Source organism: Acanthochromis polyacanthus, chromosome 15 (genome assembly GCF_021347895.1).
Source record: "Acanthochromis polyacanthus isolate Apoly-LR-REF ecotype Palm Island chromosome 15, KAUST_Apoly_ChrSc, whole genome shotgun sequence".
Taxonomy (NCBI): Eukaryota; Metazoa; Chordata; class Actinopteri; family Pomacentridae; genus Acanthochromis; species Acanthochromis polyacanthus.
Genome location: NC_067127.1, coordinates 23,543,261 through 23,559,733, shown reverse-complemented (window position 1 = coordinate 23,559,733; position 16,473 = coordinate 23,543,261). Strand labels below are relative to the sequence as shown.

The following is a 16,473-nucleotide window of genomic DNA, read 5'->3' as shown; positions in this document are numbered from 1 at the left end:
TGACCTGTCAAACATTTTAATTAAACCAAAATACAATGTAGATTCAATGGTATCTTTTAAACACAAACTTCAATGTTGACAAAATGTTGTTGAATCAATGTTGATCCAACCATCAGTCTTCAACCGTAACCAAAATTCAACCTTCTTAACCCTAATTCAACACTGATTTAACATCTTTTGCTATCTGGGTAAAGTGTGATTTATGGTTGAAAAGCAAATGACTCAACATTTTATCAACCTTGCGCTTTCTGTATAATTTCTACGTTAGGTCTCAACATAGATTCAACATTGATTCACCCATGGTTTGCTATCTGGGTAGCTACATGCAAAGGCCTTGTTTAGCAACTCACAGCTCTCTGGTATGTCTAGAGGCTGAGAAATAACCACTTAAAGATGCATAAAACGCTGGCGAGGCTTTTTATAGCCCAAATTCTGAAAATTTCAGACCCCCACAACTCAGAAACTATTTGAGCTACAGGCCTACAATTTTGCATAGAAAGTACTTTTGTGACTGTCTAATGGCATGCAAATTTAGGACTAATTTGAAAATGCAGAATACTGAAAAAACAAAAAAAAACAAAAATGAAAATTAAGTTTGGATATTTTTTCAAGGTAAAATTAGGAAATTATTGCATTTTATGTTATTTCTGCTTGGGCTGAGAAAATGACGCCTATCAGGGGATTCGCTTATTTGTGAGATAAAGTTAAAAAGCAAACAAGTGGCCTGTAGGGGGGCTGCACAGTGGCTTGGTCGTTAGCACTTTGCAGCTAGAAGATCCCTGGTTTGTGTCCCAGTGTTCCTGAGATCTTTCTGCGTGGAGTTTGCGTGTTCTCCCTGTGCATGCATGGGTTTTCTCTGTCTACTCCGACTTCCTCCCACAGTCCAAAAACATGCTGAGGTTAATTGGTAAATCTAAATTGCCCGTAGATGTGAATGTGAGTGTGATTGTTTGTCTCTCTGTGTAGCGCTATGATAGACTGGTGACCTGACCAGGGTGTCCCCTGCCTTAATCCTAAATCATCTGGAATAGGCTCCAGCTTCCCCCCCCCCCCCCCCCCATGACCCCAGTGAGGATTAAGCGGTGTATGGATAATGGATGGATGGATGACCTGTAGAGTCACAGATGAGCTTTTCAATAGAGCAGCAGCTTCACACAAAAGATCATTGTTGAGCTTCCACTATAAGCACAGCTTTGTGATAAGTGATGCTGCTGAAGAGCTCAATAGCTCTTTAAAGTCCTTTTATATCTCAAACCTGCATTTCACAAAACACCAGTGACTCTGAGCAGATGATTGCTGTTGAAAGGTTCAGAGCAATACAACCTCAACATCAATGTCCTTGAGTATTTCATGCAAGAAAAAAGTACAATATAAGAGCTCTCTGCTTTTCCCACATGACGTAGATATGGAATGGAACCAAAGTGTCGCTGTATTCATAGGAATAATCAGCCCATGAATTGTAAATGGCACAACTTTTTCTTGTAGCTCGATTACAGTCAGTCGTGATCCATTGAACCTAAAGATCTGCAGTACCAGGAAGTAAACAAAGACCATGAAAACATATCCAACAGTCAGTGGCCCATGCAATGAAACATGGGCTTAATGGTTTTTATTAGGAACCTCAATTCAATGTTCACTAAAGTAAACTGATCAGACCCAACATTAAAACCACCCGTCTAATATTGTATAGGTCCCACTTGTGTCGCCAAACCGCTTTGCTCAATTAGTACATGGACACAGACCTCTGAGGGTGTTCTGTGGCATCTGGCAGCAGGACATTGGCCCCAGATCCTTTGAGTCCAATGAGTTTCAGGGTAAGGCCTCAGTGGATGAGGTCCGTTCTAGTGCATCATACTGATGTGTTATCAGACTGGGATATGGTGGTTTGGAGGCCGAGTCAATCTGTGGGCTCTGTGTTGGGCTCCTCAAGCCGTTGCTGAGCAGTTTTTGCACTGTGTCTGTGACACTTCTGGCTTTCGTGTCAGTCCCTTGGTTTTAATGTTGTGGCTGATCTTGTATGTTACAACGTGCCCAAAATGAATCTTTAAGCTGCACAATGCAATATTTTTATTATTTATCATCTGCTGGAAAAAATATTAAAATGATTATGTAAACATTTGGTTTAATGACCCAAAACTTTACTGCTTTAGTTTTTTTCTTATGAGCATCATCTCCAACCACAGCAGGCAGCTTTTTTTCAATAAAAACGTTCTGGTTTACCCACTATATGCTACATGTCCAGCACTTATACCGATTTGTGACCAGACCACTCTGTATGCTATTCAAGTGGGATAGTGTCCCCTTTACAACCCTTAAACTGCTTTGAAGAAGCAGATGCAAGTGTCTGCTGTAGATGGCCAGATTAAATGTGTTTCAGCTGATTCATTTTGCCATTAAGATGACATTTTATGACCTTATTCTCACTGCAGGAGTGTTTTTAAAGCTACTGTATTGTTGACAGAAAGTATTATACAACTACTAGATATAAGAAGCTCAACAGCGTGTTATAGATCCCAGAGTGAACAGTCAGACGGCTGCATTGCCATAACAGCGGCCGTCTGCTTTGTCATGACATCAGAGAGTGGCTGAGATCTTATTGCCACATTTTGAGCAACACTATTGGTTTGAGGGGAGCAGTTAAGAGGCTTGTGTGTTAAATTAGACAGGTCATTAAGGGTCAGGAATGATGATTGCTCTCCTGAGGGCTTCACAGAGTGGGAGCTCTGCACTGAAAAAGGTCAGTTAGTGTTTTTAGACTTTAACTAATGTGGAAACCAATGATTGTAGAGCTATTAGGGATAACCGGCTGTACATGGCTTTGCTCTTGGAAAGACTCACCTCTGATGGAGCGTCTTTGTCACTGCTATTGTGTGTTTGTCTCTGAGAGGCGCAGTTGCACGCTGTACAATACAGGGGGTGATAATCAGCAGTCAACAAATGTTACTCAGTGCAGAGACACTTGTTATCTACTCTAAGATTTAAAAATACTTTAGATTGTACAAATGGTAAATGGTTGTATTTATATAGCGCTTTTATCCAAAGCGCTTTACATGATACATCACATTCACCCATTCACACACTGATGGCGGGAGCTGCCATGCAAGGTGCTAACCACGACCCATCAGGAGCAATTAGGGGTTAGGTGTCTTGCTCAGGGACACCTCGACATGAGCACGACGGGCCGAGGATCGAACCGCAACCCTCCAGTTGCGAGACAGCCACTCTACCCACTGAGCTAATATTTACTTTGTCATGATCTTAAGGGTTATATAAGTTAAAAGTGAGCAAATGAGAATGTGGATTTAGTGACTTTTTGAATCTATTACAGGAACTGTTTCGAAAAATCTTCTCTCTTGCGGAGAGTTGTTTGAAGGAGAAGACAGTTGTGTTAACTTAGCATAAAGACTAGAAATGCTCTCTCCAAAGTTCAAAAGATATACACTACCAGTCAAATGTTTGGACACACCTTCTCATCCAATGCTTTTTTATTTATTTGTATTGTTTTCTTCATTGTAGATTAACACCGAAGATTAACACTTTTTTTAACAACATAATTTTTCCATATGTATTCTCTTGTAGCTTTGATGTCTTCAGTATTAATCTACAATGTACAAAATAATTAAATAAAAACCATTGAATGAGAAGGTGTGTCCAAACTTTTGACTGGTAGTGTACACATTAACAGCTTTAAAATGATTTATCACATTGTATTGTATTTCTTCAGTTTCGTTTGTGTTCACTCGAAGCAAATGCAAAATGAACACTTAAGGACAATCCATGCTTTTTGCGTCTGCATTACGACCGCATGTTACGTTTTGACGTTTCCAACCTCTAGCGGTTGAGTAAATATCGACACTCCGGTGTGTCAGCTGAAACGTCACCATGAACAAACTTTTAACTAACACTATCCCTATCCCTATCCCTATCCCTAACCCTAACCTTAACCATAACCCTAAACCCATGTTGCAAAAGTGAGAAAAAAGCCGTTTCGCGACGGAAAAGCCGTTTGGCGAATTAAATCCCGTAATACGTTCGTTTTCCCCGTAGGGGCGCTGACGTTCATACGACCGCACAGCCGTATTCCGGTGCACGGTGCATACGACCTATGCGGTCGGATGAATTTGAGGACTTGTTGGCCGAAGTCCACAATCTGTACTATCTGCACTGCCACTCAAAACATTGTTTATTAGAGAGGCCATTCAAGAAGAGTTTCAAACATCAATACTGTTAGAATTTATCATTGAACGAGTTGTAATTACAGTAGTCCTTGTTGGACCTTGGAGGAGCTTTCATTTACACATGCTTTTTACTAACGACTCCCAAACACAGTGGAAAGTTTTGAATTCAGAAATCCTGTGCCTCCCATGTACGCCTCAGGAATAATCACACAATCTGTTACCAGCTGCTGTATTTTGTACAGTTACAGTCAGCTTTTCAGAAACATTCACAGAAGCTCTTTGCATTTTTCTGTGTTTGATATGAAGGGAAATGTGTCTGACACATGTGTATCTGTGGTAGCATGAATGGAACTGCATGTGTGTTTCTTGCCCCCTTTCAAAGGGGGAAGTGGAAACCATCTTTAGAGGTCCTGGTTCTTCACTACAGAGCCAGAGTAGACGTTTCCCACTGAAACTCTCTGCAAAAGTGAGAGACAAAAAAGTAGCCTCATCTGGACACCAAGGACAGCTGGTAGTGAAGCAGACGCAGAAGATAACACATGAACACATTATTAAAATGGAAAGAACAGTCAAATTTGGAAGTTATTCTTCTGGCATTAATTAAACCCCTGAAAACTTAACCATGGTCATTAAAATTACATATCTGTTATTTTTATGGAAAAACACCACTTTTCAAAAGTTTGAGATCACCCAGACAATTTCATGTTTTCCATGAAAAGTCACACTTTATTCTCGTGCTAACATAACTGCACACGGATTTTCTAATCATCAATTAGCCTTTCAACACCATTAGCTAACACAATGTAGCATTAGAACACAGGAGTGATGGTTGCTGGAAATGTTCCTCTGTACTTCTATGTAGATATTAAATTAAAAATCAGCCATTTCCAGCTAGAATAGTCATTTACCACATTAACAATGTGTAAACTGTATTTCTGGTTCATTTAATGTTATCTTCCCTGAAAAAAAAACAGCTTTTCTTTTTAAAATGAGGACATTTGTAAGTGACCATAAACTTTTGAGCGGTAGTGTACTCCCTTCATAAAGTGGTTTAGATACAACTCTTTACCTTTGCACCATTTACGATGCATGGATATGTATAAATATACATATTGCTTCCTTCCTCTTTTTCCACCCACCCCTCTAATATTTGCACACATGCTCACCTTTGACTGACTAATTATTCACAAAGCTCCACTCCACAAGTTGATGGGTTCAGTTCTTCAGGTTTTTTATGTATGAAATCATGGAAGTCTGAGTTCATGTTTTTCAGACTAGATTAGTACACTCCTAGCCTAGCCGCGCTAGACCCATGCTCTGAAGACACAAGGGTCTAGGCATGCTCGACAGGGAGGGAGGCGGGCTAAAAGTTGTCTATCAAATCACTCTGCAGCAATTGGGTAGGTATACAACCAATCAGCGCAACAAATAGGCTCCTAGAGCGCCGGAAATTAGAGGATGCGGGAGTTCGGTGAAGCCTTATTTATTCAGTCAATGAGTGAAGTTCAAGTATAGTACAGACATGTTAACAGAAAGATTGTTCAGAGTCGGTGCTAATGGAGCTCAACGACTGTTGTCGTTTTTGGCAGAGAATTAAATTTGTTGCCCTGGGTTGTCTAGCGTGGCTAGGCTAGTTGTTTCCGGTTGTTTCTGTCAGAATCGTCGCGCCTCTGTCGTCACTTAGTTACGCCCGCCTTCTGACTCTACACTTCATGGTGATTCATCCGGCCAGTTTTAGAAGCATCCAACCTCGAGCCTTATGGAGGGTAACTAGACCCACCCTGGCAGAGAATTAAATTCGTTGCCGTGGGTTGTCTAGCGCAGCTAGGCTAGTACACTCCAGTTATAAGGCAGAAATGTTCAGCCGTTGTGTTGACTGCTTATTTCTCTCATGATATATCTTCAAGTGTATAGAAAACCCATATGGATATGTCAACAAAGTTAACGCTTTTAAATTTTAGTTTTACAATTTGAATTGCACTCGAGTCTGATCAAGGTGACTGCTTTTAATTCTCTTGTTTTCTGTCCAGTTCAGGAAGTGTCTCATCCAGCACTTTACTGGCAAGGGGACCATCCCAGAGAGCAACCTGAATCAGACCTCAGGGCGACCTGGAATTACTTCTGAGAGTCAAACGGGAGAAATGTCAGCCATTGCAGCTCGTATCCCTGTGGGCGGTACCGTGTCGCCTAGATCTGATGATTCACCAACCGACTGTGGCTCGTTCGCTCAGCTTCCCATCCCGGAGAACAAAGTGTGTCCAATGTAACAGTAAACCTCATCCAGTAGGTGTTCCTCTTCCTCGAGAGTGCATATTGACCTTCTGTAATCGACGTACAGTGTGTTTCAGAAAATCTTTGGACATCATTGACGGTTTGTCAATTTTCTGGGGAGGTAGAGGGTGCAGTGTGAACTTTAAAAGGGTTTCAGATCTCAGGATTCTGGAAGAGTAATTAAGGACAGACACAAAGCAGACAAAAAAGTTTTGTGTTCCAGAATGTTTCAGCATTTTATTCAATAATGGATTATAAAAGCTCAGTTTAAGGGACAAGAAAGAAATGTAGTGAATGAAATGCTCAGAGCTTTGCCCAGTAGATATCTTGTAAATATGTGCTTGCTGACACTCGTCCATCCCATTGTTCAAGAATGTCTTGGATGTTCTCTTGGCCATCATCGCACGCCTGGTAGTGTGTCACATTAGAGGGCAATTGATTTAACTTTATGACATCTACCTTCGTATCCCAGTGAAAAAGAGAATGTAAACAACGTGGACCTTGACATGAGTTAGTCGAGGGCTAGCCAGTGTTTTTTCAAATACCACAAGGCACCCAGCCTTTCATCTCGTCCTCTCCCTCTCCTTTGAAGCCCCATGATGATGCCTGCAGAGAAAGTATTGTTTTTGTATGCTGCTTCAGTATTTGTTTGGCAGCGACTTTTATTCGTCTCTGCTCGTCAAAAGGACGGAGTCCTCTGAATTTGGATATTTTTACTTTAGTGCATCCAGCATAGACTTGCTTAGGTCAAAGCTTTCATCTTTAGTGAAGATGGTCAATGGGACTTAAAAATGCCCGTCTCTTGTTGTCTCTGTTGCAGATGTAGGAGGACAATATATTTATGAAGTGCCAGCAGGAGATCAACAAACACACAGATATTCACACAACTACAAGCAGTACATAATACATGCACCTCACACACATGTAGATATATACACAGACTGCAGTTCACTGCCTGTTTTGTGATCAACTCTTTATAGGCACTGTGACAATGATACAATGCATAAATAAACATCACTAGCACAAGAGTGACTCTGCTAATTAGCCATGCACAAAAGCAATGAGCATTCCCCTCACAAGCACAGGTCAACAGCAATATGAAAGCTAAATACTGTCACACATTTGAGCACTTCTGCATTAGCTACAGTAGATGTAGCAATGAGTGTTAAAATGTCTTCTACTTGACTTTGTTGTGCATGTTTGTTCAATATTACTGGTATTTGTTGAAACACTGTTGTATGCTGCACAGTGATTCACTACATTACAAAACAGTAAAACTGTATGGTGTCAGTTTGCAATGTACCAAGTGTGTGTTTTAGTCATGTTTAGACAGTCTGGTAGGAGTAACATCCAGCATTTTTAAGCATCAGTGCCGAACTATTTGTGATGCCTTGATATAATCAACAGACCATGAGACCATGGTGGAGAGAACTGGCAAATGAGCCTCCGTCTCACACCAGTATTACCCAGAATTAAGAACCTTCATGACGCTTCTGGCTTTGTTGTTGAAATTTACAGTGTTTTGACAACCCAACTGAAATCACAGTGCATCATCACCACAATCAACACCTTAAATCCTCTAGCTCCTTTAGTTTACAGCTGCACAATTCCTGTATAGTTCAGTCTCAGTATTCTCTTTCATCTCATTTCAGCAGCAGGAAGCTGAAAATGTGTCAGTCAACCTACTGCATGCTCCCTGCCAACCAGTTGGCTCAAAATAAAATAAAATATGTCAAATATGGCCTTATCACCAGTAATGATTACATTTTCCCAGAGCTGGCCTCTGTTTTTTATGATGATTATGCCAACTACTCAACACTGCTTAATTTATTGGTGTTAAAATGTTCAAGCCATATCTGAGGTCTGTCAAAATTTACTATTTGTGTCAATTACAATACGGTCCTGTCATATAGCAATATGTTTCCCTCCTTTTGTATGTGTGTGTTGGCATTTTGAATTTTACATTCAAGAACTTCAAAATTGGTTTTCAAATGGGCCTGTATAGCAGTCTCAAGGGGAGAAAAACACAATTATGATGTGGGGTGTAGCAGATCAAGTACAAAAATCAGACTGTTTGGTTCGCTATTCACGCTTGGGGGCACGTACACTAGCGTTTAAAAGTTTGGGGTTACTCAGAAATGTCCTTATTTTTGAAAGAAAAGCATTTTTTCCCAATGAAGATTGCATTAAATTAATCAGAAGTACAGCCCAGATATTGTTAATGAGGTAAATGACTATTTTTGCTGGAAACAGCTGATTTTTAATGGAATATCTACATAGGGGTACAGAGGAACATTTCCAGCAACCATCACTCCTGTGTTCTAATGCTACATTGTGTAGGCTAATGGTGATGAAAGGTTAAATGATGATTTAAAAAAACCCTTGTGCAATTATGTTAGCACATGAATACAAGTGTGAGAAATTGTCTGGGTGACCCTAAACTTTTGAACAGTAGTGTGTATATGTAGTTAATTAGGAACAGTTTTTTATGAGTCATGTGCAAAACATGCCACAGTGACCCAGTGAAACTTCTCAGTTTGCACCATAGAAGTGCTGAGTTCAGCTGTCAGTCAGTATTAGAAATGACAAGTTGACAAATCAGTTAGATGATCTGCCAGCATCATTTCAGTCTGTCATATGGGAGGATTACAGAGTGAGTGTGTTACCTATGACAGGGCTTAAAGTTTTCCGGCGCCGCGCCGGATTTCCGGCGCATGGAAGTGTACCATTTAAAAAAGTTCATCCATCTCCATCCCGAAGGCTCCAAGCATGTGCGTCATTGTGCATTCAGTTGCTCCGCTTTAATCAATCAAACTCCAAATCCTACATTAAAAAATATACACCTTCTGTCCAGGCATGCGACTTTCTGATAGAACTTTTATCTAATTACAGTTTTCTAACTGCCAGTGCGCGTCGACTGCTGGGCGCACGATATGCCGCGCCCTCTTGGTTCGGCATCGTCAGTGCTACTGAGCCACTGATAAGAAATAACAGTATCTCACAAACAAAATCCAAATTTGCAATATTTGTTGGTGTTTTTTGTAATTATATTTAAAGGGAATTACTGGAAACAAATTGATATATATTGCATATTATTTATTTTATTTCTGCTTGGACTGTATACCCATTCCACACGTGTCCCAGCCCTGTGGCTGCCTGGTGTCTCCAGAGCGCACGGAGCTCCAATCTGTGAGCGGTGCGGTGAAGAATGGAGCAGCTGATCACTGGTCAATAGCGTTGGAGCTTGTGTTTCGCCCAAAGACGCAGATACTAAAGTTTGCGCAGACTTTGTGTGACAGAGGAGAGAGGATGTGTCTCTGCTGATTAACAAAGAGAGCAGCCGCTGCCACGATCCCTGAGCCGTGGTGTGTTGACTCGCCCCATTGGCGTAAGTGCGTCAGTGGCGATGCGCGTGCACCCCCCACAGTCCCATGGTTTCGCCACAAAATAAAAACAAACGGGCTTATGTATTGAATTAAAAAAAGTAACAAAAACAGAAGGTGTTGATTTTGTTTGATTTCTTAATCTTTAAACATTTTCTATGTGTTTTACAACAGCAAAAGGAAAAAAGGAAACAGCTATTTAGTTTGCTGGAATTTATTTTGAAAGGGAAAAAAATCAAAGATCAAGCCATACGGATTTGTCCCATTATTCTACTCAGAACATATGTTTAGTTAAATATGCACAAACTGAATGTAACTTAGGTGATATTAACCTTTTTTATTTGAGGACATATAGGATGTTTGTAACAATGAGTTAAATAGCTCTCAGCAGATTTTGTGACCTTATGCATCTGAATGATGTCTAGCCACAAACAAAAAATCTCCAATCTTAAGCAAATATTATTAGTAAAAATAGAACGAACGTATGGGTTGTGTGAAATGAATAATGGATAGATAGTTAAATAAGAATGTTCTTAGCCTGCTTTTCACCGTTTTTTCTTCCTAAAATATAGATAAAAAATAGAAACATTTAAATTCAGTTAGTTTTGTAGCAGTTTTGTTGTGGTTGGTGTTGTTTTGAGTTCTTGTTAAATCTACTGAAGAGATAAAAAAAATATTAAAAGTTATTAATAATACATGTACTTGATTTTCATGATTTTTTCCCCTTTACACTAAAATAAATCTTTGCAATTATAGTGATGTGGTATTGAAACATCAACACACACAAAAAATCAGACTTGGGGCACTTTCTAAAATGCCTTAGGTTTTGGCCAAGTAAGGTTTTACATTTGAGCAACAATAAAATAGTGGGATCATGATGGGCATTATTTCCACCAGATGACCTCATATTTGCTCTGAATTAATAGAATCTCATATATATTGTGTTTTAGTGAGTTTTAAAATACGTTTAAATACGTTTATTGACACTATAAATTGGATCTTAGAAGTTCAGGCTCAGGATTTTTCTCACTTTAAGCCCTGCTATGATAATGAGAGAATTAAGAGGTGAACTGTGTGCAAGTACTGTGCAACCCCAGTAGCAAATATTAGTTGCAATGCTTTCAATGCGATGAACCATTTAGGAAGATATCACCTGAGTGTAACAGTTAAAGAAAGAGAGTCACATAGGAAAGAGTAACAACCTCTCTGACTGTCATTAATGCAAGACAACACTGTCCCCCTAAAAATACAACGAGGAATAGTCAAAGAACACTCCAACTGTTCTTGCTTTTAAACATTGACTCTTTAATGTCAAAGTGAAAACTAATTTCAGTTTCAAAGTCACATCACTTAATATAATGTTAACACAGTGATTTCATAACTATTCACCCCTTCAAGTCAGTATTTACTAGATGTGTCTTTGCCTGTAGTTACAGCATCAGGCCTGTATGGATATGTCTCAATCAGCCTTGCACATCGGGACACTACAATTTTATTTCATTCTTCTTTGTAAAAATTAGGGCTGGATCCGAATATCCGTTCGGTACATCAGTATCCGGATATTAATTTTGGTATCCGAATATTCGGCCCGCCCCCGGTCGGACGTTACTGGGCGGAACGAATATTTGGCGTTACTGTCTGCCCTCCGCCTTCGGCCCACAGCGGCTCATATCGGCTCATATCGGCTCATATCGGCTCATCCTGTCGTGTGATCACATGAACAGATACACATATGTCTATGACATATACACATATGTCTATGTGATCACCCCCTCCTCCCCCCAGACGAAAATACGAATATTCGGAGCTCGTCTCTTCCATGCGCCTTCGGTCCACTTCGACTCATTCCGCCCTGTTCGGCTCATCTCGGCTCATCCATTCATGTTTGTTACCACCACCCGAAGGGCCGGATGGCTGCCGACTCTGACGTCACACTTCACTTTGTTGCATAAACACAAGACAAGATGCCAAAGACCTCCGCTGTTTGGGAATTCTTCAGTTTAACTGAAGACAAAACGAAGGCAGTGTGCAAAATGAAGTGTGCAAACCACTATTCGGGCCAGCTCTAGTAAATTGCTCAAGCTTTGTCAGGTTGCCTAGAGATTATGAATGAACAGCCCTTTTTAAGTGGAGCTACAAATGCTCAATTAGTTTGACGTCTTGGCTCTGACTTGTCCACTCAAGAACATTCTTCTGTTGTCTTTAAACCATTTGTACGTACCAGGCTGTATGCCGTGCATTAATGTCTGTCTCCTCGCACTTCTCTAGCAGACATCGTCAGGCTGTCCTTCAGCATTTCTCTGTACATAACATTTCCCTATAGTGCATTCATTTTACCCTCTGTCTTTAGAAGCTTTCCACTGCTGACCCATCATGATGCTGCCACCACCATGCTTAATAGTGTGAATGGTCAATTGTGATGATGTGCAGTGTTTGATGTCTGTTCAACATTTGACCTAGCCCGATGGCTAAAAAAGCAAAATTTTGGTCTCATCAGACCAAATAACTTTCTTTAAGTTCTCTCCCATAAAGCTTTGACTAATGAAGAACCCACGTAACAGTTGTTGTATGAACAGTCTCTCCCATCTCAGTCACTGAAGCGCAGAGCTCCTTCAGAAGACTCATAGGAGTATCTTTCTTGTACAATTGCTCAGTTTGTAAGAACACCCTCCTCAAGGGAGATGTACACAGTGCTGAACTCTGTCCATTTCCTAATGATGGAATTAACAGTATTCAAAGGGACATTCTGGAATTTGGATATTTTCTTATATCATTCCCTGACTTATGCGTTTCAGTAACCTTTTGCAGAGCTTGGAGTGTTCTTTTGTCTTCATGGTGTGGTTATATCCAGGAGTACTGATTCTGAGACTGGACCTTCCAGATACACGGAGTCTTTTTACTCCAATCACTTTGACTGCCTTAAGATGATCTCTATTTAACTAATTTACTTTTTTGCCCCTATATTTAGTGACCTCTAAATAGTCTCAGAGGTCCATTATTGCCCCATTTATTAGTGAAGTAGCTACAATTTAGCACTTGGAAAGAGGAACAAAGCCAAATTTGGAAGGTGGAGATAATGAAGGAGGTGTAAATCAGCAGACATTCCGCCTAAGAGACTTGAGTTTAAGTCCCATAGTTCTGACTTTATCTTTTATTTCACGTTTTGACTCAAAACTGCTTGGTCAGGTTAAGGAAAGGACACCACAGCTCCACTCATGTCCATTACCATATGTCACAAAACTAGTGCACTGATTTACACAACTTCTAACTTTCTGTATATCATGGATTAAAATGGATGATAACCGCCTACTGAGCCTACTACAGGATGATAGAGGTCCCGACTGGTCTGTATGTATTATAGTGATGTGCACTAATAATAGGCAGTTTGATAGGCTGAGAATGTCCAAACTGCCATATAATTGGAAATTCTCTCCTGCTCCAAAACAGTGACTGCAATACTGTCACGTGGACTGAACTGGGACTTTTGCGAACTGTTACACTTTAAATCATCCCCTGATTGATACCTGATTATACACTACGGTTCAAAGGTTTGGGGTCACTTAGAAATGTATTTTTTTATCAAAGAAAAGCAGTGTTTTTCAATGAAGATATTATTAAATTAATCAGAAATAAAGTCCAGACATTGTTAATGTAGTAAACAACTATTCTAGATGGAAATGGCTGATTTTTAATGGAATATCTCCATAGGGGTACAGAGGAACATTTCCAGCAACCATCACTCCTGTGCTCTAATGCTACATTGTGTTAGCTAATCGTGTTGAAAGGCTAAGTGATGATTAGAAAACTCTTGTGCAGTTATGCTAGAACATGAATAAAGTGTGAGTTTTCATGGAAAACATGAAATTGCCTGGGTGACCCCAAACTCTTGAACAGTAGTGTAAATTTACACAATTTGCATGCTCTCCTCTTGGTTTCCAGAGTGAAATATTTTCAAAATATTCTTAAAATTAGCCAGATTTAGAAACTGACAGTGCAGTATTGCTTGAATGTTTGTGCACTGCGGTAGGGTCAAACAACTAATGGCATGTCATAGATGTATAACATTACATAGTCTGGGAATAGCTCAGATTTTATGACATATGGTGGTGTAAGTTTTTTACTAGAAAGGTACATTTATGTGTGGACAGGAACTCCCAGATCTCCCAGTGGAGCTTCATGTGGACGTAGCAGACACACAGATAAAAAGATGTTAGTCATTACATCATAGTCCAGCTTTCAGTGTGGGCATTGATCACTGTGTGTAAAGATACCAGTTTATACCAGCAAACAAAATATTTCCGAGATACTGAGATGTCAAACACTCCAACAGCAGCAGTTTCAACTTTCTTTCTTTTTAAATGTGTGTTGTGGCTTGAAATGTTTGTTGATTGCTCATATCTGGATGACCGTGTGGCCGTGTATCAGCAGCACAGCTGGTCAGTGACTCATACTACCTGTGTCAGAAAAAACGTTCTATTTAAGTGTCACAGCCCACTGTTGCCAGTACCAATAGGTATTCTTAAACGTTTCCCTGCTGACACACAAACACACACAGACCCATCAACAGGAGTAGATACAGTAGGTGTGTAGGGGCTTTTCTATGTAGCGACTTCACCTTGAAGACCAGACAGGATATAAATCAAACCAACCTGCCAGTGTTACATTTTGGTGCAAAGATTACAGACTGCACTACATGCTGATAAGGGGAGGAAGCACTCCCAACAAGTATAGATGGGTTCAAACTCTCATTTCTCACCTCCCCACCCTCAATATCAGGTCCCTACACCTGTTTGTTGTCTTGTACTTACAAAGGCATGTCAAGACTTGTTCTGCTGTGTGTTTTTTGTGTCATGACTAGTATTGTCTGAGTTGGATTTACATGGGTTTACAGGTCATAGATGCACGCTGGTTATAAAATGTCTGCATTAAAGTATATTTTTGGAAAAGCGATCATGCTGCGTGTTCTGTTTTTTCTACAATATTCACAAAAATGGGAACTACTTAGACTGCAGCGATCAGACATACTGGATAAGACACACTTTCTGTGCTCTATTGAGCATTTTAGCGTTTGAGTTGAAGTCCAAATATCTGTCCACGCAGATGATGCATCGCCACGAAATCTGTGATGGATCGGCATTGTCCCATTGTAAAATTGGCAAGTGCTTGTGGACTCACCAGATTTGAGAGGTTTTCATAAACACTTGTCATCAGTCTTCAGTCAGTGCTGTGTTGGCAGAGGTAGTCCACAACCATCAGCTGCAAATAAAAAAAAAACTTAAATGAATCTGACACTTCCCAGCTACACACAGTGTGCAGCTGTTAGATGAAAAATGAAAGGCTGAACAGTCACGACTTCACGAGTAAAGAGAAGGACACGGTTGATTGTGTATTTTATTTTGTTACTGTCACTCCAAGCCATACATAGGAGAGATAAGCTATTTTTGAATGTTTGAGGTTTCTCACCTTTTTTCTGATTTGCCAAATGGCGTCTCTCGATAGTACATCTAAGCACACAAATCTAGATTGCATGTTGCATTTTATACAGCTACTATTTTCAGCCCCAGTACAGTTTCCACTACTCTGAAGACGTTGCTCTCCATTCCACTCACTCATGCAGGATGGAGAAACAAAAATAGGGTGTGTGAGGACAGTCTCTCAGTGTGGATAGTTTGTCTTCTGCCAAGCATGCAACAAAAAGCTAAAGGATGAAGGTTCAAATGTCTCTCGCGGAAGAATAAAGGATTTCCTCTCTTCATTCTCTTTCAATATCACTCTTCTCCCAAATGGGTATTTTCAAAGTCCTATCCTGCTCCCACATTGAAAGAAATCAATATTTTCAACCCACATGTGATGACAAATGTTGGACCACATGCATGTTCTCTCACCAGTGCAACACATCATGAACTGTAATAACTGACCTTGTTGTACTGCTGCCATTGAGGGGCAGCAGGAATGTGTTCTGACCCCATTAGCTGGTTTATTATGGTGACATTATAAAGAAATGCCCTTAATACTGTCATATTTCTGTAGATTAAAGGGTGAGAGAGCCAGTGCAGATGAGACGAGAGGCATATCTACCCTTTGCTTCATCTGCTCTCTGTTCTCTTAACACCCCAGGTCCACAGTCAGGGCAAACCCAGGACCTTCTCCCCTGTTTATGCAAAGGGGGAAACTGTGGACACTGTTCATTGAAGACTCATTCCTCTCAACTAGAAGTAGTCTCATATGGAAGTCCATTTTTGTCACACTGAGAGAAACAAAACAGATGAGAAACTATTGACTTCAATATGTATTTTCTGACTTACTGTGTTATTTGTGGCCATTTCAATTTTAACCAATCCCAGATACTTGCAAAGTGGGACTTTCTGCATCAGTATTCTTCAGAATTATTTTTTGAGCGTTTTAGTTGAGTTGGTATGCTTGAGCTGCAGTGAGTGGGAAAAGGGCTGAGCGAAGAGAGAGGTAGGGACTTAACAGATCTGTGCATTCTCAAAGAAGCAATGATGTGGTGTTACATCTGAGCCAACCATATGGCATGAAGGGATTATTTTCATGGAAATACGCAACTTCAATACACAGAAATGAATTGTAGGGGTGACAGTAAGAACTGGAGATGGACTTTAAGAGTACAGGTTGATGTA

At 40.2% G+C, this 16,473-nt stretch overlaps 1 protein-coding gene across 2 annotated transcripts in view; it reads left to right on the top strand.

Annotated features, from left to right (window-relative positions):
• The window catches only part of LOC110957747 (vertebrate ancient opsin-like), a 128,108-nt gene extending 113,328 nt beyond the window's left edge, over positions 1-14,780 (top strand). For both annotated transcript variants that reach the window (XM_051959937.1, XM_051959936.1), the window contains exon 5: positions 6,209-14,780. In XM_051959937.1, coding sequence (XP_051815897.1) covers positions 6,209-6,445 — 237 coding nt within the window. In that variant the 3' untranslated portion in view covers positions 6,446-14,780. The remainder of the gene's footprint in view (positions 1-6,208) is intronic.
• The last annotated feature ends 1,693 nt before the right edge of the window (positions 14,781-16,473 follow it).